Consider the following 22040-nt stretch of genomic DNA (forward strand, 5'->3'; position numbering starts at 1 on the left):
AGAAAGAAAGAAAGAAAGAAAGAAAGAAAGAAAGAAAGAAAGAAAGAAAGAAAGAAAGAAAGAAAGAAAGAAAGAAAGAAAGAAAGAAAGAAAGAAAGGAAAAGAAAGAAAGAAAGAAAGAAAGAAAGAAAGAAAGAAAGAAAGAAAGAAAGAAAGAAAGAAAGAAAGAAAGAAAGAAAGAAAGAAAGAAAGAAAGAAGGAAAGAAAGAAAGAAAGAAGGAAAGAAGGAAAGAAGGAAAGAAGGAAAGAAAGAAAGAAAGAACAATCTTAGGGGAAGCACCAATAGCTGATAGGACCAGGAAAAGCCTTCTGTAGAAGGTGAGATTTGTGCTCAATCTTGAAGGAATCCAAGGAAACTAAGAGCCACAGGGCAGGAGAGAATGCATTCCAATCAAGGAGAACAGGCAAGAAAAGGCACAGAGACAGGAGATGGAGAGTCAGGTAGGCCAGTAGAGCTGGATCACAGAATTCCAAAATTAATAGAGGCAAAGAAAGGTTTCCCTAGTTTCTTATAGTTTCCCTAGATATTAGGAAAGTTTTTGATAGAATATCTTATACTACTTTTCTGGAGAGTTAAAAAGAAATAAATTAAACAATAATAAAATGATATGATTTTTAACAAATTTCTTTGGCAGCAAAATGTTAATTTAAAGAATATAAACTAATTTTTAAATTAGTGTAAACAGTGTAACATAAGGAAGAAAATCTATCATTGCTATTTAGCACAAAGAATCAAGAGCTAGTTTTATCTGAATAAGCTCCTGTGCAACAGAAGAAATCATATGACTTTAATTGTAGAATAACTTCTACTTCCCAGTGTCACTGGAGAAAGAAAAAAAGAAATCACATCACAGGAACAAACTACTGCCTGCAGCCAAAGAGCTGTAGGCTTCTATTATAATTTCACTAGAAAATACTCCATGTTGAACATGCATTATACATTCCACTGCTGTAATTTGCATGTTTCATGTGGACCCTCAGAAATGTAAAGTCACTTTGGGTAGAATCAGAATTTTCTAAGATTAATTTTAAAATGGATTTTTAAAGTTAATAAAATAAAAATTAACCTTTTATTCAAATAAGAATGAAATTTAGAAAAATAATTCATAATAATGGTAAATTCGGAGCTATACCTTGTTATCTTTGTATCTACTAAGGTCCGCTATGCAGTATTCTTTGAATAATTTATCATAGTACTTCTTTGCAAGTCTCTTCTCCCTGGGGCCAGAAATATATACATATTACAATTTTAGAAATCCAACCACAGGTATTACTTGGAAGCAAGATCAAATAAAACAACATAAACAGCAAATACAATTATTGAATTTAAAAGAGATATATGGAAGTGTATCAGAAGAAGAAACTTATTGAGAAATCTATTTCTTAGATACAAGTCAAATAAATGAGAATTTAAATAAAATTGCCAGGAATTATCAAAAAACACTTCCCTATCCCAGGAATATGCTAATTTTTGCTTAGCAGAAGTTTTAAGAAGTAGTTGGGCCTGATGGCTAGTTATTAGAGCAACACAATAGAAATTATACCATAACTAAAATAATGTTATTTTAAAGATGTTCATCACTATTTAATTATTTAACTATTTAACCCATTCAATAGGTCAATTCATTCAGCTTTTGGGAGGCATATTTATTTTTCTGGCATGACTATGGGGATGCAGTTCTTAAAATTACGTTCCATAGCAGTATTAATAAAGTTATTTTATGGATAAAATGGTCAACTGCTAACACTTACATTAAAAAGTTTTTTAGGCTAAAGCTATATTTTCAACACTATCTGGCATAGAACTTTAAGATCCCAACCAAACTCCTGAAAAGATCCAAAGTCCTTTTTCTAAGGAAAATAATGGTTCTATATGAAGTATTCTTGTTCTGAAATTAATTAATTAATTCTGAAATTAAAACCAGCTCTTACATTCACAACAAAATGGCACCTCGAGCTTTCTGGTATTAAAAGGAAATAACTTTCTCTTTAACCAAAAAAACAGAATATCTGTACCCTGGTTACTATTTTTTAAATTAATTTTATAATTATAAATTTTTTTGACATTACATATGTATAGGTATTTTTTTTTACAACATTATCCCTTGTACTTCCTTCTGTTCCGAATTTTTCCCCTCCTTCCCTCCACCCCCTCCCCTAGATGGCAGGCATTCCCATACATATTAAATATGTTATAGTATAACCTAGATACAATATATTTTGTTGTTATTATTGTTGCAAAGGAAGAATTGGATTCAGAAGGTAAAAATAACCTGGGAAAAAAAACAAAAATGCAAACAGTTTACACTCATTTCCCTAGTTACTATTAAAGAAGATAATTGTCAACTAACTGCGATCAAAGATCTGCCATATATGCAATCAAGTTATACTCTATGAAGTTAGATTATCAGAAAGCAGAGGACCTGGACCACAGTAATAAAAAATTTATTTTAAAGGTCTGAAAAGTGCTTCATATATGTGGAATGGGGGATTGGTAAGCAGTGCCCCCATATAAAAGAGATGGGATGCTGATTCCAAAAAGGCATCAGATGACATGAAAGGGAAAGAAGCTAACTTTCTGATTTGAAGCATGTACAAGCACACTGCCACGGTGAAGAAAAATCTTTTTGGTTATCTATGGAGCTAGACCTGGGATAGGAGTGAGAAGGTTCAAAAGGTCCTACCAAGCCAAAGCAAAGCCCTTACTGTAGTTCTTTCATGCCTGGCTGCTATTCTGGTGAAAGACACAATGTTGTAAGCTGTGGACTTTCTGAGACAGTGCTATAAGCTCTGCAGATCTTGGGCTTTCCCCATCAGAAGTTAACGTGATTTGGGATAAAGATCCTCAGACCCTATAAAAGCTACATATATATCTTCTCTTGTAACCATATTATTTTAACCATTTTCTTGTCCCAAATAATGCTCTCAGTGAGTTTTTAAGGCTGTGTTTTTAACATTTAAGAGGTTCAATAAAATATTGGCCCATTTATATAGTAATTTGTTGCTTTTAATTTATTATGCATGTCTCTCATGGGTGGCCATTCACTTCACCAGGGAGGATAATTAAGAGAAGTGAGGACAATTGTTCAAAGTTATGTGACTAATTAGACCTAGGACTTGAATACATATCTCCTCACTCCTGGACTACCTCTTTCTGCTATAATACTTATCTCTTGGGCGTTACTTCCTCAATATTCCAAATTAGTAAAATTTTTATATACCAAATTGTTGAAGAGTTTGCATTATTTCTTTGCATTTTCCTTCATATTTTTCCAAACAAGGGAACAATATAAATCTAAAATTAAACCATTAAAGAATCTCTGTATGTGTCCCTGTACAATAAAAATTACCAAGTCATGTCTACTTCATCTTCTTCATTCCAGAGGAATCTATGATTTTCTCTTATAACATCCAAGTCTGTCTTATCATTTTCCCTAGAAAAGATAATGTTTTATGAATTATTTAATTTAAATGTAATTTCAAACAAAAGCACATGCACAAATTCATCAGCTCTGAATTTATCCTAAGGAGTCCATTCAGTAGACACTACAATCATAGATATGTATGGTCAATTGTAAATATTTTCTGGTGAAATGCTACTTGGTCAGAGAAAAAAAAGAGGGGTCCAAAAAGTTGTTCCTGGAATAGAAGTTGTAGTGTATTATATAGATCTTTATGCATATACAGAAACTTCACTATATCAAACTTAACATTCATGATGATTAACAGATCAAGAACAAAATAAAGCATTTATTAAGCATTTACTATGTGCTAAGCAGAGTGAGAAGACAGTTGAAAAATAGCCTAAAGACTTGGATCTCAACAAAATAAGGCAAAGAGTTTACCTGTCAAAACTAGAAATCTAGTGCTAAAGACCAAATTTCTGGTATGATGAAGATGGAAGAAAAATAGGGTCACGATAAGGGAACAAACAGGGAAATGACAAGGAGGCCTGAGCTCCAGTAAGATAAAGCAAAGTTCACCTATCAGAACTGAAGGACCTAGGTAGATACCAATAAAAACACATTCTCAAGGCAATGAAACTAAGAAATACTATCCCTCTAATTCATATAACCTTCAGCAAGGACATATAACTAATATACTTCTAATTTACATAAATATGTCATTATGATACTTACCCTGAACGTCTGAAATCTTCTTTTTTACCACCATAATATAAAATATAGTCATTCACCAGTTTCTTATGTCTTTCATACTGAAATATGAAAATTAAGGAATTTTTACCCTTAAAAGTTCTTGTTACTTCTTCATTAAGCATCATATACTGCTTCATAAATGCCATTTCTTTCAGTAACCAAATGATGAAATTTGGTTTCTCATTTCTTTTCAATTTTGAGTTTCTTTTTTAAAGAAATTTTAATAGTATTTTATTTTTCCAAATATATGCAAAGATAGCTTTCAATATTTACCTCTGCAATAAAGTTAGAGCAAACCTAAAACTATATTATAAAGCAGCGCAAGAAAATAAGGTCAAAAGAGAAAAATAGCAATAATCAAAAAAAATGCCTTGATCTACACTCAGTTTCCATAGTTCTCTCTCTGGATGTGAATGGCTCTTTCCACCCAAGTCTATTAGAATTGCCTTGAATCACATCATTGTTGAAAAGAGTCAAGTCCATCAGAGTTAATCATCACATAATCTTGTTGCTACTGTGTACAGTGTTCTCTTGGTTAAGCTCACTTCACTCAGCATCAGAGCATCAGTTCATGTATGTCTTTCCAGGACTTTCTGTAATCAATGGGTTCATTATTTCTTATACAATAATAATATTCTATTACATTCATATCCCTTACATTATCTGGCTAGTACCCAACTGAAGATCATCCACTAAATTTCCTGCTTTATAATACAGTATTAGGTCTGAGAAGGCTAAGCTTCCTTCTTTAGTTTTTCTTGCTTTTATATCTCATTTTGTCTGGTTTGTAATGACCTTCCAACTCATGACCATTTACATTTAAAACCTCTGCAGAACCTGTACCAGAAGACTTTAGTTGGGTCAGTTTGTGTTATGTTCCTAGGCCTACTGTAACTTTCAAACTCTACAGAAATAGAATACTGAAAATAAGATTCAGCCAACCTGGCACAATTCAAGATTGGAGAGGATAAGCTATAGTTTTAAAAACTGAATCATACATTTAAGAATTCTGATCAACATAATTCTAGAGGCCTTAGGATGAAATATGCTATCCACCTCCAGACAGATAAGGTAGATAGATTTAGAATGCAGATTTACACATTTTTTTTAGACATAGCTAATATGGAAATTTAATTAAACAAATTTGTGGTAAGTTTTGTTTTTTCCTACTTTCTCAATGAGTGGGGGAGGGGAAGAGGAGGGGGGAGAGAAGCTTTGGAACTGACAATAAAATAAATTAAATTAAAGAAAAAAATACTTAAGTTTATAAAATTTTAAAAATCTACTTACAACAGACAAAAGCACAATTGTTTTCAGAATAGTGTGTCATTAAAACTGCTTACTTAAAAGATACATCATACATAAAGCTTATAAATCAATAAGATGGAACATTCACTAAAAATTTTAAAATATGATTATAATCTTTAACTTAGAGTCACAGAATTTTACTTTAGGAAGGAACTCAGAAGATATCTAGTACAATTTGCCTGAAACATGAATCCTACACACCTCCCTAACAGTGGTCATCCATTCAGTTTCATAAATGGAAATATCTTCTGCATGAGGCCTTTAAAATAAAATTCATAAATAATAGTTACTCATATTTAAGTAGTACTATAATGCAGTGGAAAAATCAATAAAGATCTTTAATAGATGAATCACTTCTCAAAGCATGGACAGTCATTCATTCATTCATTAGTTTATGTATCAGTTCACCCCCTTCCCCAATTCCTCTATTTCCTTCAAGGGGGAATTGACTCAGGGGAAGTAATAAAAGAGAAGAGAGGGAAAACAAAGCATCCAAATAACACTGGATTTTCCCATCCCTGGCTAGAACAATAGCCGGCCTGATTGATATCATATTTCAATCAGTTTCTTTTCATCTCCCATGATTTTCAACAGTAATATAAATTGACCAATAGTCAGCAAAAATTGAATAAGTAAGCCAGTCCCCTGTAGAAGCTGAACTAAGTTGCTTCAGGTATGATTTTTATAAAGAGCAGGAAACTTTAAAAGGTTATTTAGAGTCTGAAAATCACAACAGGCCTAGGAACATAGCAGAAACTGATCTAACGAAAGCCTTCTGGCAGAGATTCTGCAGAGATCTTAACTGTGAATGGTCATGAGTAAGAAGTTCATTAGAGCTCATACAAAATGAGGTAGGAAAGGCAAGAAAAATTTATTCAACCTGGTAAATTTCTTAAATTTCTCTCTAAGTCATCAGAAATGTTTTGTTCTTTTTGTCACTGTCTTAACTTTAAGTTAAGACAGTAACAAAACAGAAAATATTATCCATTAGAATAAGTGGAAAATTTTTTGTTCAAAAAAGACTTCTATATTTATTCAATAATGAAAAACAAACTAAGTGTTTGGAGAAAATTTCATTGACACAAAGAAATTAAAAGATTTTTCAATATTTTACTGTTTACTAAAGAAAAGGATACAGCATTCATAGCTATTAGATGAAATCTCCTATTTCTTGCTTCTTCCCTGTTAAAAGAAATTTTAACAACATTCAGATTTCTAAAATTTTTATAAAATCCCCTGTATTTACATAAACTTTATGTAAACCATTAAAAAATTTATAAACTCAAAAATTTGCAATATCTTACCGATCCAGCTCTTCTGCTGCAACATTCCTATGAGCCACTTTTGTATATTTTTCCTTCTGAAATGGCTTTTTGAGCAATGAGTCTTCACTAATTGTCCTTCATTGATAGTTCATTAAAGAGAGGGAGAAAAGAATAAATGTTTCTAGTTAATCGTTTTCATGGCATTTTATACTTTTCAAATGGGTAACATTTTGGGACATTCAGCACTAAATTTCAAATAAATATGATAGGAGTTCAATGTTTGACCCAAAAAGGAAATCACTGACCTTGAAATAATAATTTCCTATCTCTATACTTTGAATTTTCATCCCTCTAAAATGAAAAAAAAATTACCACATTCCTGGTTCACAGGGGTTCATATAGATAAATAAAGATCTTTAGAATGTTCTTCAAGCTCTCACATTCTATCATGCTAGGATAATGAGCTTCCTTTGGGCATTTTTAATTCTTTCACAGAGATGCATTACATCAGGGGAAGATTATTTAACTGGTCTTAGTCTAGGATTCAATTTTCTCAATAATGTATTTGGAAAGACAAAGTGCAGCTATGCTTTCCCTTCTCCTTACTCCTACTTTAAGCTCTCTTTTATATGTGTTTTCCCACATTAGCATGTAAACAAACACCTTAAAGACAAGGGTTGTCTTTTTCACTTCTATTTGTATCCTCAAATACTCAAAAAATCTTCTTAGTCCCTAGCACCTTGGAAGCACTAGATATACAGGAGAAATGCTGGATGAGAAAACTCCTTCTACTAATGCAGGTCAGCACCTTCTCTGCAAATCACAGTACTAGAGAATGGCCTAGAGCACAGGGAGCTTCTTCAATGACTTTAGAAGCAGAGCTTGAACTCAGGTCTTTCTGGCCCTGGGATTGGCTTTCTAGCCACTAGGATAGTGGCTTCATTAGCAGCAGTTGTAATAATAATCAGTATTTTAAGAAAGGAAATTTTTTCTTCCTTTGTGAGTTATATGTATTCAAACAGCTCTATGATCCCTCTGATTCTTCTACATGCACAGACTAAAAACCATCTCTGTCTACTTCTCCAGAGTGTCTACTGTGCATGTTCTCCCTAAATTCTCTAAGAAGTTCTCTAGACCATCTGAGCAGCAGAAGCTTTCCTCACTTTCTCCTGACATTATAAGGATATCTTGCAACACTCTAGCTGTTCATGTCACCCCTAATTCTTGTTAAGTGACAAACCCATTTTCTTTTCCTTTTCTTTTTCCTTCCTTTTCTTCTTTAAATATGATTTTAATTAGTCAGAGAAACAAAACTCCATCTTTTTGTAATTATAACCCCATCTTTTTGTAATTATAAACCATCATTTTAAAAGATTATTTTTTTGATAATTTGCAGGTATGATAAAGACAAAATTTTGTCAGTAATCTTTATATTATACACATGAAGACTATTTTTATATTTATATTTAAAGAGCTTTTACAGATTCACAATTAAATCACTGATCATTACTAAGACAAAGAACTTCCCCATATCCAAATGCTATGTTCACCAAGAAAGTCTGTATGCTATTTGTAAATGGTAGAGTTATACTACACATTTTTAATATCAGTCTTATTATTTTAAAACATTTTGTCTTCCTTGTTTGTGGGATACCCTATTTCATTTGCCATTCAACTGCTCTTGGGTATTATATAATAGATTTTCTGTATACAGTCAATGTGCTATGCTAAACCTTGTTTCAATGTCAACAGAGTTCTAGGAACTCATCATTGATAAATTTGTCTTGTGATTTATGTCTAGTAGAGAGAGGATACTGATGAAACTGAGAGGTACAAAGCAGGAGTAGGCCTAATAGACACAAAAAATAATTGCTTAGATCTTTAGTATGGTAGCTCAATGTTAATAATGCCATGCTGTATCAATCATCAAAAGGATGCCTACTGTGCAAAAACCTATCATGGTAAAGAAGTTGATTACTGAGGTATAATTCATTCCATTTTAGTCATAAAGAATTTCTCAAAACTTCAGAATGTCTTAATTGTTTATGTGACTGTTTAGCTTTATAAGATAAATCATATCACATGTTTCATGAAGCCTTCCCTGAGATCCTAATCAATTGTTGCTTCTTCCTGTGAAGCAGTTTTATCTCCCTTATGATATTTTTCACATTTTGTCCTTTTTAAAAGCTAAGAATTTTTAAGTCATAGTCTATAAAACTAAAGACTCTGGAAGTATATATGAAGTTGTTGTTTTCAGAGATTTTTTAAGTCACTTCTGATGCTTGAAAGTAAAAGATTCAGAAGAGACATGAAAAACTGAAAAAGTGAAGAACAGAGTAAAATGATAATGTCCAAGAATAGGATTCTCAGTTCTAAACCATGGCTTACAATAAGCCAATTTTCTTGAAGTTTTATTAACCTAAAAAGGCCAGCTTTAAACTAAAAAGAGGGAGGAGAAGGGAAAATAGTTCAGAGATCTGAAAAGTCTAGTTTCATGTAGAAAACAGGTATAAAACAGGAAGAGAAATGACAAGAGAGTTCCAGAATAGAGTTCTGGATCTGATTCTCACCAAGAGAAAAGAATAAACTTGCAGACTGGAAATGCTGTGAACTGACAACTCATTTACAGAATTCATGCTAAGAGAAGTGAGGCCATAATCTTATATACACTATAAATTTGGGGAATGTAGATTTTAAAGAGTTAAAAACAATAGGTATATTTTATGCACTTTGCTCTGGGAATAGTAAAAAGAAGAAAAAAAAATCAGTGCTACCATGGCTACCAAAAAGGAAGTGACAATTGACTACCCTTTGGCCCTAATCCCGATTTCTCTGTCACCAAAGATGAGAATTCCTCTCCCTGACTTCTTTGGTCATTTCTTCCTGATATGTGTTTGTCGCCCTATTAGGATATAAGCTCCTTGAGAGCAAGAATTCACTTTCACTTTCATATATCTGTCCTTACCACCTAGCAAAATATCAGGCACATACCATGTACTTGCAATGGTTTTTTTTTTGTTGTTGTTGGGTTGTTTTTTTTTTACTCATTCATTTAATAATTCATTCAATAATATGATATGACAGCCTTTTAAAAAACTAATACAATATTGGATTGCATTAAGGTAGGGAAAGAGTCCACTAGTATTGGTTTAATTCTGGTTACCACATTTTAAGATGGTGAGAATTCAGAGAAAGATGACTAGAGTGATGAAAAGTCCATTCCACATCAGGATCCACTGAAGGAATTGAGGATGTTTAATGTGGAGAACAAAGACTCAAGGGGCACATGAGCGCTATTTTCAAGTACCTGAAAGATTGTCATGTGGAAAAGGGATTAGATGTATTCTGTCTGGCCCCAGATGGCCAGTGGGTGGAAATTATAACAAGGTAAATTTAAACTTGGTATGAGGAAAAGCTTCCTAACATGCTAAGATATCCAAAAGTAAAATGGGCTGTCTCTAGAGGACCTGGGTTCTCTCCACTAGCTAAAGGTCTGCAAGGAAAAGTTAAGTAACCACATGTTAGGTTTATTGCTGTGTTTCTTTTTCAGGTATGGGTTTCTAAGATAGTAAAGTTCCTAAAAAACTTCTATAAACCTGTAATTCTGGGAATACCAGAAGAAAAGATAAGCTATTCACAGAAGACAATATCCAAGCAGAAGGTCAGCAAGAAAACCCGTGATTCAGATGTCTAAATACAAATGCACAAAGCATGGGGTAGTAAACAGGGTCAACTTAAGATCTTAATACAAAGAGGAAAATCTGACCTCATAAGCACTAGATAGAAAGGAACTCAGGATGATGGCTTTACAAGAATATGAATTATTTAAAAAGAACAGAATAAATTAGAGGAGGTAAAGTAATATTGTATATTAATGAAATAAGCTCCTGTGAAGAAATCCATTAGCCAAAGGAGAGACTTATGGTAGAAACTATTTAGGTTAGGATCAATAAAGAGGAAAATGAAAAGTGATACTATTGCAGAGATATACTATATATATTATGTGAATAGAAGGAAAAATCCAATGAAGAGTTTGGAAAACATCACAAAATTAGCATATAAGCATGATATTGTGTGATATATGGCTTAAAATTATTCAAATATCTGCTGGAACTTTCTCACTACCAAAAGCAGAGGAGCTAAAAATTTGTGGCCTGCCTTAATACTTTTATTGTTCAAAGATGGAAAGAGAAATCAGGAAGGATTAGTAATCTCAAATTGATTTTGACAAACTATAAGGAACTGATTGTTGACACAAAAAGACATAGGAGACCTCAAAGATAAATAAAGTAGTTCCTCCTAACAAGGGGGTCACAATCAGATTCAGAATAAAAACAAGTTTTCCTTGTTTCTTCTATTTTATCAAAAATAGCAAGAGAATCAAAGAACATGCCATAAATGAATCAATTGAAGAAACTACTATGTTTTTTCATCTAGAAAAGAAACAACTTAAAGAAAAAAAGTAGCTGTCTATGATTATCTAAAGGCTATGAAGAGAAAAAGGTAAGACATTCATTTTGCTTGGCCCCAGAATCAGAACAAGGAAGTAGTGAGTAGATGTGTAAAAAAAACACAAAAAAAAAAACCCAAACATGCTTGATGTGAGGAAGGACTTCCCAATAACTAAAGATGCCCATAAGTAGAATGGGTTAGAGATTTCCTTTGGGAGTCTGTTTACTCATGAGACTAAAATAGAAAGTTTTTAACAGACATTTAAGAGAACAACAAAAAAATATATATTGGTCCACAACTTGACATCCATGAAACATACCAGGTAGCATTACATTGTAGTCAATTCATCCATTAATGGCATTACTCTGATAATTATTAAAATCTGCTTCAGGTATATATAATGAAAATATTTTCCTTTGCCTTTTTGCTGTAGGTACAGTACTCTGGAGAAATTGTACTAATCCCCTAAGTAGATGTATGTATGTATGTACATATATACACAAGTGCGTGCATCAGTATCTATAGCTCTACATGCGGTTTCTATACAGCTACAGATATACACACACATATACATATATACACACGTGTTTGGATAGCGGTACATGTGTACAGATCGTCACACGCACATGTCTGTGAAACGTCAACACTGCAAGTTACTGGTCAGATCCTTCCTCATTCGTCATGGGCAGCACTGGTTCCCCTCACTTGACCTTGATTACGTAAACAGCTTGATATGGCCTCTGACCCTACAGAAGATTCATCTAGACATCAGCAGCCGTTGTGCCTCGGACGGTACCCTTCTTACGCATAGCTTCTAGCTCTTTCTGGGTCTCATCTTCCATTCTTCGAATGTCTTCCATAGTCAGGTCGATCCACTTGTCAATCCAACAAAAGAGCTGGCGGTGGAAGTTAGTAAATATTCTTTTTTCTTGTTTTTGGATAAAGTTTTCTACTTTACTCTGCAGACCCCACCACTTGAATTTGATGGTTACCAGCTTGTAGGCACACATTTGGGGAGAGTCTTGGTTATTTGCCAGGTCTTTCTTCCAGTTGGGTCCCAAAGGTCCTCTCTTGGTCTTCACTGATTGGAATAATGCTGGGTCTTCATCCGGTTTGTAATCTGCAGGTTCTACTTGACTTCGGTCTGCAATATCGATATGAACAATTTCAACCGTCTTCCATGTGTTAGGATCTAAATTATGTACATTTTCTATTGTTCCCAAGTCTGGTTTGTGCCAGGTTTCAATTTTTATGAAGAAGTCATCTTTCATATATTCATTCGTGACAATTGTTCTACAGTAGGGATATGCATTCCAGGCTTTCTCATGAAATACCAAAGAGCCCTCAGGAGCAATCATCCTGACAAACCCAGGAACTTTACTCTTTAAGTGGTAAATCTTGTGTGTGTACTGCCCCTTCTCTCCATCCTTCTCATAAGGTTCATTTGTTAAGACTTCAATGCCTTCTCCACCTCCTGTTTCATTTTTACTGGCTTCAGCCACAGAGTAAAGTTGTCCAACCTGGTACTCTTGAACTGAACATGGTAAGACCACACGGAATTCCTTAATCAGCACCATCGTTCCCTCGCCGCTGCCGCCGCCGTCTCCACTGCCGCCGCCGCCGCTACCGCCACCCACGGCGCTTGCCGAGATTTCCAAGCAAAGGTAGAATCACCACTTGGTAGGGATGTTATAGAAGAGAATCTTGTTGAGGCTAGACTAGATGACCAAGTCCCATCTATTCTATACTTCCACTTCATTTAGTCCCTTTTTTCTTCTATATTAGCACTTTAAACAAAATAATTGACCAATATATAAATTAAAACCAATTCAGCAAATTTGAGTACTTTATGCAATACACTGCATTTAGAATGAACAGTGCATAAACAGTATCAAAGATATAAAAAAAATTGTGAACAATTTAGTTGTAATTCTAACATCTACTCTTTGAAAGTTTTCACTTTTTGGTTATTTGCTTGCTTTTTGTTTTTTCTCATTTTTTCCCTTTTTGATCTGATTTTTTTCTTCTGCAGCATGATAATTGTGTTAATATGGATAGAAAAACTGCACATGTTTAACATATATTGGATTACCTGCCACCTGAGGGAGAGAGGAAAAAATATTGGGACACAAAGCTTTGCAAGGGTGAATGTTGAAAACTATGCATATATTTTGAAAAAAAAAAAAAAGGTTTTTTTAAATAAAGTTTTGGCATGTTTTTCACTTCTGATTTTGATATTTTGCTGCTAACATGAGCTCATTATTCTACATTCAATTACTAGTTGCTATTTTTCACATATTAATATTATATATTGCATAATACTTCAAATGAAAGTTAAGAAATATTAAAATGTAACTGTTCTTTTCATTACTCAAGATATGAGAGTTTCACACAAATTTCACACAAATAATTTGAAATGACAATGAGGATCCAATAAAGGAAAAGGAAGAATATTAGAAAAAAGAAAGTAGGAAAAGAAGACTATAGGTTCAATGAAGTTAAAAGATTAGAAAGTATCCAGAAGAGGGAATAAAGCTGCTGATAGAAAAAGGATGATAGGAACCCAAAAAAGGCCATCAGATTTGGTAATTAGGTCAATGATGACTTTTGGGAGATGAGAAACGAGTTCAAAATGGTTAAGGAGAAAGTCAGAAGTAGAAGCCATATAATGAGGAGAGAAGGAAGAAAATAAAAGAGAGAATGGAGATAACAAATGAAATGCCAGATGCTTTTTCTGGGCTGTTGATTATAAAAGGATAGACAGATTTAAAAAAAAAATGATAGATTGGGGAGATGGAAGGGATTAGTGGGAGCAGTCTGAGAATGAAGGAGACATGGGCATGTTTGTACACAGCAGAATAGGAACCAAAACATATAGAGAGTGAATATTAAAGAGAGAGTGAATTGACATTGCATGACTAATTTCTTAGTGGAACAAACTGACTATATTAAGAATAATTTAAATAAATTGATATATTATCTGTGAAAATCTTGGCAGAAATTGAATATCATAAGAAATTCTGATTAGGTAAGAAAAAGTTGAGAAGGTACGTACCTGAAATCTTACTAAGAAAACAATATTCTGAAATGTAATTCATAACAGTAATTCACTTTGAAACAGAATTTTAAGATTCACAGAGCACTTTAATTGACCCCTTAAGGTAGAGAGTAAAAATATCAAACACTAATATAAATGTGTGTGCCACTGTACCCATTTTATAGATGAGAAAACTAAGGTTTAAAGAATTTGACATATTCATGGTCACATAACAAAGATGTGTCAGAACCACAACTCTTCCCAGATCTTCTGAATCTAAAACTAGTGCCCTTTCAACTATATTACAATGCAATCTAGCAAACTATAAGTTAAGGTAAAACCAGAAATTTGATAAGTAACATCAATAATTGACTAGTAAAGAATGTCTATAGTGTTTTATAGTACAATCCAAAGGGAAAAAAACCCTCCAGGATTCTAGACAATAAATGCTATTTTATTAAATAGAAAATTCCTGGACTAATGAAAAGCAATTCACCAAGCTACCACAGTGTGACAGAAAAGCTCTTTGAAGAACATCACACTCCCTTTGTCCTAATTCCATTCTCAATAAATAACTTTTTTAGCTATAATATGTTATTAGTGAATGTATCAATATGGGTTCTGTGTGTGTGTGTATGTATATGTATACATATACATACAAGTATATTTTTACATTATGCATTAATAAATTAATGATCTAAATCAGTCTCTTCTGAGTTTGGTAAATGTGAATCAGTCCCTAAAAGCCTGATCACCCCCTGAAAAATTTACAAAGTCAAATTTCCAAAACTACAAAAGCTAAGAGACCCTGGAACATAGTGATCTTGCCAAAGTACAGCCACCCAAAAGGCCCAGTTTAATTAATCAGCTAAATTGTCTCTACCCATCTTAATTACAATTAAAGGCTCAGTCCGTTCATCCAAGTTGCTATTTGAACTTGACCTTATACTCTTGGCTTTCATTTTTCATCAAAGCATTAGGAAAGAAAATGGATCCGGTAAATTCTTAGAGTTAACAAAATTTTAAGCAAAGCACATTTCATAAATGAATAATATATGCAACAGATGGACCTAACAGCTTTGATCTTTTTTTCCTTCTGTTTTCTGAAAAACATACACTGCCAACAAATCCATCCTATAGCACCAACATTATTTTCCTAATTTTTCAAAACAGTTCTCAGCATTTGAGTCAAGGCATCACATTTCACTTTAAAGAAATTTTATTCATTAGAAATATTATCATCTCCAGAGGGTATGCAAATAATCTGCACAAAATTTAAGATAAGCATTAGGTACCTTTTTCTTTTTTTAGGTTCTCCATAGTTTTCATCATCACTAAAATCAGAGTCATAGTTTCCATGGTCATGTATCTGAAAAGAAATAGAGAAATTGATTGACTATAACCTCACTACAAAGAACTGACCACAAATTATTTAATAGTGTGAACTAACATTTGAAACAGTAACTGAAATTATATAAAATTTAGCTTTAGATAATTTTTACAGAATAAGTTTAATAACTAGCAAGATGCAGTTAGGTGGCACAGAGGACAGAGACACTGGTCCAGGAATCATTTGATTTCAAATCTTTCTTGAGACACTGACTGGCTGTGTGATCATGTGCAAGTCACAACCTCTGACTTCTCTAGTTTCCTAATCTGTGAAATAGGGACAGCAGCATCTACCTACCAAGGTGACCATGAGTATAAAATTAGGTAACTTTTAAAACTCTTTGCAAACCTTAAAGCATTTTATAAGTGTTAATTATTATCATTGTTTGAAGAAGGAAATAGCAAATCTTAGCCAAGGAAACTCCAAATGGGGTCACAGAGTCAGATATGACTGAAAAAGACTGAACAAATCATTTTTATTACTATTATTTGGCATAAGTACAACAAAGTTCTTGCAAAAATTTTAGTGATCATATTCATTGCTTTATGATCACATTATGCTAAAATCTTTTTTTCACAAAAAAGGATATTATTATTGGGTATTCATGGGCTATAGCATATTGTCAATGACAAATTGCATATGTGAAGCAATCTAATTTTAAAAATTATGATTGTGATGTGGGTGATGTATACACCAGATGTAGACACCAAAAATTGGGATTCCATCATGTGAAGAATTCACAATAGCCAGTCTCTTTGGCAAAGGGTAGATTTAGGGGAATAGGTTACAGATAAAATGAAGGGATGCAACAGACACCAGGAATGGTAAATATGAAATAGGGATGGGAAAGCATAGAAAGGGGTTTTTAATAATTAATGATGGAAATGGCAAGTTCCCTAGTGGAATTTGCCATTCACCAGAAGAAAGAAAACACCCCATCAATTAGGAGAGCAAAGAGAGATCACTACCACAAAAACCCAAAGATGTATGTGGATTCAGGAGAATGGGGTCAACAATGTCAAGTGCTGCAGAAAGATCAGGAAAGTTAATGGTTAAGAAAAAAAGCATTGGTAAACTATAGAAAGAATAGCTTCAGTTAATTGATAAATTTGGAAGCCATATGATAAGGGGAGAAAGGAGATAAGCAATGGGGGAATGGAGACAACCAATGTTAACAATGAGGCATGCCCTTAGCTGTCAGGCTAAATCCTGAGTGGGACTTAGCAACCCAGAGGAGTTATTCAGCTATAAAAAGCGGGTTAGGAGAGACACCATAAGGCATGGTGGGGTTAGGGGAAGCCAGTGACATGGGGGAGGGCTAAGGAGAAAAACACCATGAGGCAGTGCCTTAGGAGACTGACCAAAAAGAGGGCAGCTGCGAAGCCATGGGTCAAAAGTAGATTTATAGGGAAAATTTAACCTCAGGGACATGACTGGGATTTCTGACAGGACATGGCAAAGTGAGGCTGCCCAAGACCCCTATACATGAATGGACTTTGGGGGTTTAAGATGTAACTTGGATTTCTGACTAAATGACCTCCCCAGGTGTTACCAGGACCTTAGTAGGTCTCTGGGCCTTCTCTCTCCTGTCCCAGAGAACAATTTTGTCAATTCTTCAGTTTCTCTCTGCAGACCACACTCAACACTGAAGACCTCATCAATATCATTTTATAGAAGAATGAAATGAAGTTTAGGAGCAACTTGTCCACAGTGAAACATTTGGTGGCAGGGCTGGGAATTACATCTCTAACTCCAGAACTGATCACACTGGTCAGCTAGTCTTCATTTGTTCATTTATTCAGCATCTACTACCAACTAGGTATCATAACAGGCACTTGGAATTTAAAAGGGGCAAATAAAGCATACACAATTACATCAGCAAAAAGTAATTCCCAGAAAAGAACACTAGCTGGGGATGAGGTTAGATCTTGTGTACTACTTAGTGACATCTAACTCTTGTTTTTCAGATGAGGAAATTGAAGCCCAGACTTCTGGGGTTCAGGGGAACCCCAAAAATGTTCGGGTTCTAAACCAACATAGCTAGGTATCTCAAAAGAATTTGCAGGCTCAGCCCCATCTCCAAGTCAAAGGGCAGTTTGTTATAATTGTAATACCACTTGGAGTGGGCTGAATTCCATACAAGCTAGTAAAGAACTAGGAGCAAGAAGATAAAATTTATAGAGAAAAGTTAGAGAAAACCAGGTGCTTCATGTCACTGAATGCTCATTTTACAGCTTAGACGTAGAATTGAGGAGTGGTCTGGTTCTGACTTTGTATGCAAATGAAGTACCCATAGTTCTCTGGGAAGAGCTCATGGGAAAACTTCTAGAAGTGTTTTTAAGCCAAAAATGTCAATAGGTCAAGTGGTAGACACCCAATTTTGTTCTGCACTTGTGCCAACTTTAAGCACCTCATTACTATTGTTCATCAGAAACAACCCTGTTACCACTGACCACCAGGTTGTTACCTAACAGCCAGCACTATCTGTGGCCTTAGTATCCTGGTCATATATAGCACATAAGGCTAGGTGGACTTAGAGTTACTGCTATTATCTTCTCCAGGAGCTATTAAGTTGATTTACTGACATTTACTTCAAAAAACAACAGAAAACTTATCATTACTTTAGAAACTAAGGCTTCTAGTCAAGGATGCTTCACTGCAGCTATTCTGTTCTTTTAAACCTCTCCAGAGGGGATTTTCACAAACTCAGTAGCCCTTTACTTACAACTCTATCAGAAATTTCTAAATATCTACCTTAAACTCCTACAGTTGCAATTTAGTCTATTCTTTTTCAATTGTGTAGTCACTGAAATAGTTATCATCCTATGTAATAATTTCTACATTATCTAATATGATCAAGATTAAAGTGCTAGTTCATCTTTTACCTACCATTAAAAAAAAATTAAACCCTTCTTCTGGAACCTTCGGCCTTACCTGAATAAAATGGACATAACTTTTTTTTTTTTAATCAAAACTCATAATCATGATGATCTATCTACAAGATCCCTTCCAGTTCTAACACGCTACACATCTATGAATCTTTATGCAGATAGGGTTGGATGAATGAGTACCAATGTAGGAACTGCTTATTTTCACAAAAACTACCTCAGATGTGAAATTGCTATTTAGTCATTTGTTTTTTTTGTTTTTTTTCTCATAAAAATAAACAATCTTTAAAGCAGGGGTCCTCAGACTTTTTAAATAGGGGCCCAGTTCACGCTCCCTCACACCCTGCCTCCACCGCTGGGGCCGCATAAACGTCCTCCGCCGCATCTGGCCCGCGGGCCGTAGTTTAAGGACCCCGGCTTTAGATTCTTAGTAATAGCTAATATTTCTATAGCACCTCGAGGCTTATAAACTATTGTTGTTTGTCCCTGGGTTCGGAGGCCCATGGACGCCATGACCCCCAAGTGAATTGGAATTAGGTGAGGGAGGACTCGGCGCCTCCCTTTCTCCTCCAGAACTTCCTGGGCCCAAAGACCAGAGATGCTCAGAACGACTGGTGGAGGTGCTGGACGCAATGGGAGACCTCGCCCTTTTTAAGCTATCTTCCATAGATCTCAGTTTGACTGAGGCAAGACCCAAACAATGATTAAGGGTAGGTAAAAAATGAGGCGCAACGGAAGACCCTCAGACTTTTTGGCCAAAACAGCACTTTGTGGCCTTGGCGATGTTCTGTGCCCCCTCATTCCCACCTAAGTGCCCAGGCCGGCTTTCCAACCATGACGTCACCGCCCCTGGCGCATGCGCACTTCTGTTTACACCCCACGGACACTCCCCGCCCCACCCCCACTCCGCAGTCCGGAGGAAGCTCCCTGAAAGCAGGCAGGGCTTCAAGGGTCTCAGGACCGCGACGAGGGCCGGCTTGTGGCTCCAATCCCGGGCCAACTCCCCAGGCGCCTTTCCTCCATCCCGCGGCCGGCTCCGGCCTCAGGTCCGGGCTTCTAGAAACCCCAGGCGGTCAGGAAGATAGAAGATGTCCCAGACTCAGGGCCGCAGCGGCCCGCAGCTCGCGGCCAGGCCTCCCGGTTCCCCGCTCCCTTCAGCCCCGCCCCCGATGCTGCAGCGACCACGCACCGCCTGAGAGAGCCGCTGCTGGGCCGGTTCCATGTCGGCAGCCGCAGAGCCTCACGGGAATCGCCCCTCCGGCTCCCACTCGTGCGGACCCCGGATCTCCGGGATTTCTTCCGCTTATCCTCTCCTCTGCTGGTGTCACTAGGGAAAAGCACCGGGCCCGGCTCCCGCAAAAAACAAAACAAAAAAAGGCTGCCGCCGTGTCCTGCCGCCTAAAGGCACCGGTCGGAAACCAGGCTGCCGGAAGGGACGGCCGAGAGCTGTCGGGAACGCCGGAACCCGGAGAAATAAACGTGATCTAGCCCCCGGCCAACAGGATGCTGTGGCTTAGAAAAGCCGTTTTAGAACCTGCTCTGACTTAGGAAAACAGACACAAATTGTCCTTTTCTCCCACACCTCCCTTCGGCCTCCCTCTCCCTTCCCCCGTTCTCTTTTCCCTTCCTTTCCCCTCCCCCCTCTTTCTCCTCTCCCCTCCTTACCCCCCCCCCCCGTTATTCCCCGCTCCCCGGCAGACATTCCCACCACCCCCATCTGCAATTTGTTGCAACAAACTGAAATTATTGCCTTGGCGATTTATTTGCAAACCTTTAATCATGCGTGCTGCCCATAAAAAGCCTTTCTAAGAGAGGGATTAGCCCCGACACCTAGTGCGTGCTTAATAAACGCTCGTCACCTTCCCCCACCCGTTCCCCCAAATGTTCCGCCAAATGACGTTTCTTGTTTGCTTTTAGGTGCCTGATGGGCCCTACTTCTCTACCCCCCAAGGAGAGCCTGTGAGCTCTCCCACTTAACTGCTATTTTCACTTCTGATTTACGTAATAGCTACCATCCATATAGTGTCTATAGGATAGACTACAACATATTTAACATGTATGGGACTGCCTGCCATCTAGGGGAGGGAAGGAGGGGAAAATTCGGAACAGAAGGGAGCGCAAGGGATAATGTTATAAAAAATTACCCATGCACATGTACTGTCAAAAATGTTATAATTATAAAATTTATAAATAAAATATAGTGTCTATATGACATGGTACATATGTCAGTTATGTGTTGGTGCTATTGTGCCCATTTTGCCTACGGGGAAACTAAATGGCCAAGGGACGGACAACTTGTAAGTATCTGAGAGTGGATTTGATCGCAGCCTTTCCTGACACCACCACCTAGTAAGAGGACTGTGTTGAAAACATATTGTCCATTACCTTCATATACCATAATTTACCCAACCATTCTCCAATTGATGGACGTAGTTTCCAGTTTCTGGTCACTACAAAAAGGGCTACCACAAACATTTTGGCACATACAGGTCCCTTTCCCTTCTTCAGTATTTCCTTGGGATATAAGCCCAGGAGCAGCACTGCTGGATCAAAGGGTATGCACATTTTGATAACTTTTGGGGCATAATTCCAAATTGCTCTCCAGAATGGTTGGATTCTTTCACAACTCCACCAACAATGCATCAGTATCCCAGTTTCCTGTCATCCTAGCTGATGAGAGGTATATAACGGTATATCAGTTTTCTTAATTTGCATTTCTCTGACAAAAGTGATTTAGAGCACCTTTTCAGGATTAGAAATGGTTTTAATTTCTTCATCTGAAAATTGTTCATATGCTTTGACTATCAATTGGAGAATGGCTTGAATTCTTATAAATTTGTGCCAGTTTTCTATATATTTTAGAAATAATTTCCCAATTTATTGCTTTCCTTCTGATCTTGTCTGCATTCGTTTTGTTTGTACAAAAATTTTTTAATTTAATATAATCAAAATTATCTATCTGGTATTCAATTATGAGTTCCAGTTCTTTGGACATAAATTCATTCCTTCTCCAAAGATCTGAGTTTTTACTCATTTACTTTCTTCTTTGTGCAGGAAAAGAATTGTATAAATAGGTTTATACATATTGGATTTAACATATATTTTAACATGTTTAACATAAATTGTATTGCTTGCCATATAGGAATAGGAGAGGGAAAAGGAGAAAATCTGAAACACAAAGGTATGCAAAGGTCAATGTGATGGGGGTTGGGGTCCCTTTAAGATTCCTAATTGCCCAACCCATGACTGACCTTGACTCACAAATCCTGGTCAAAGGCACCCTTTGAATATCCAGGCCCAGCCCCCACCCTCAGCTCATCTTCCCCCAACCCTCACCTGATCTGAGCTAACTGAAAAGCCCGCTGAGAACTTAGGGGTACCGCCCATCATCTTCTAGGCATAAAAGAGGTGAGCCGGAATGCCCTCTTTGCAGGAGCCCTCCCAGCCAACACAGGGTATCCTTCCAGCCATGTAAGGGGTCCTGCCCGCCAGCAGCCACCTCTGGCCCTGACGTCTTTCTAACTGAGCTTTACTTCCAAATTC

At 36.2% G+C, this 22040-nt stretch overlaps 2 protein-coding genes across 3 annotated transcripts in view; both read right to left on the reverse strand.

Moving 5' to 3' along the window:
* LOC141558537 (protein FRA10AC1) overlaps window positions 1–20155 on the reverse strand; it is a 52880-nt gene extending 32725 nt beyond the window's left edge. Inside the window, exons 1-7 of one of the 2 annotated variants that reach the window (XM_074295906.1) lie at window positions 19687–20155; window positions 15515–15588; window positions 6770–6865; window positions 6602–6647; window positions 4140–4216; window positions 3351–3434; window positions 1134–1218 (exon numbers count right to left, since the gene is read on the reverse strand). In XM_074295906.1, the coding sequence (XP_074152007.1) occupies window positions 1134–1218; window positions 3351–3434; window positions 4140–4216; window positions 6602–6647; window positions 6770–6865; window positions 15515–15588; window positions 19687–19719 (495 nt within the window). In that variant the 5' untranslated portion in view covers window positions 19720–20155. The remainder of the gene's footprint in view (window positions 1–1133; window positions 1219–3350; window positions 3435–4139; window positions 4217–6601; window positions 6648–6769; window positions 6866–15514; window positions 15589–19686) is intronic. The other variant, XM_074295907.1, reaches the window with a different exon arrangement.
* On the reverse strand, window positions 11387–12823 carry LOC141558538 (phosphatidylinositol transfer protein beta isoform). The gene has a single exon (XM_074295908.1). The coding sequence runs from the start codon at window positions 12757–12759 to the stop codon at window positions 11944–11946; it is 816 nt and encodes a 271-aa protein (XP_074152009.1). The 5' UTR covers window positions 12760–12823; the 3' UTR covers window positions 11387–11943.
* Window positions 20156–22040: the final 1885 nt, after the last annotated feature.

Source organism: Sminthopsis crassicaudata, chromosome 2 (genome assembly GCF_048593235.1).
Source record: "Sminthopsis crassicaudata isolate SCR6 chromosome 2, ASM4859323v1, whole genome shotgun sequence".
Lineage (NCBI taxonomy): Eukaryota > Metazoa > Chordata > Mammalia > Dasyuromorphia > Dasyuridae > Sminthopsis > Sminthopsis crassicaudata.

What these genes read in the sequence shown, in the direction of transcription:
- LOC141558538 (XM_074295908.1), bottom strand. Translation starts at nt 12,759, where the DNA reads ATGGTGCTGATTAAGGAATTCCGTGTGGTCTTACCATGTTCAGTTCAA.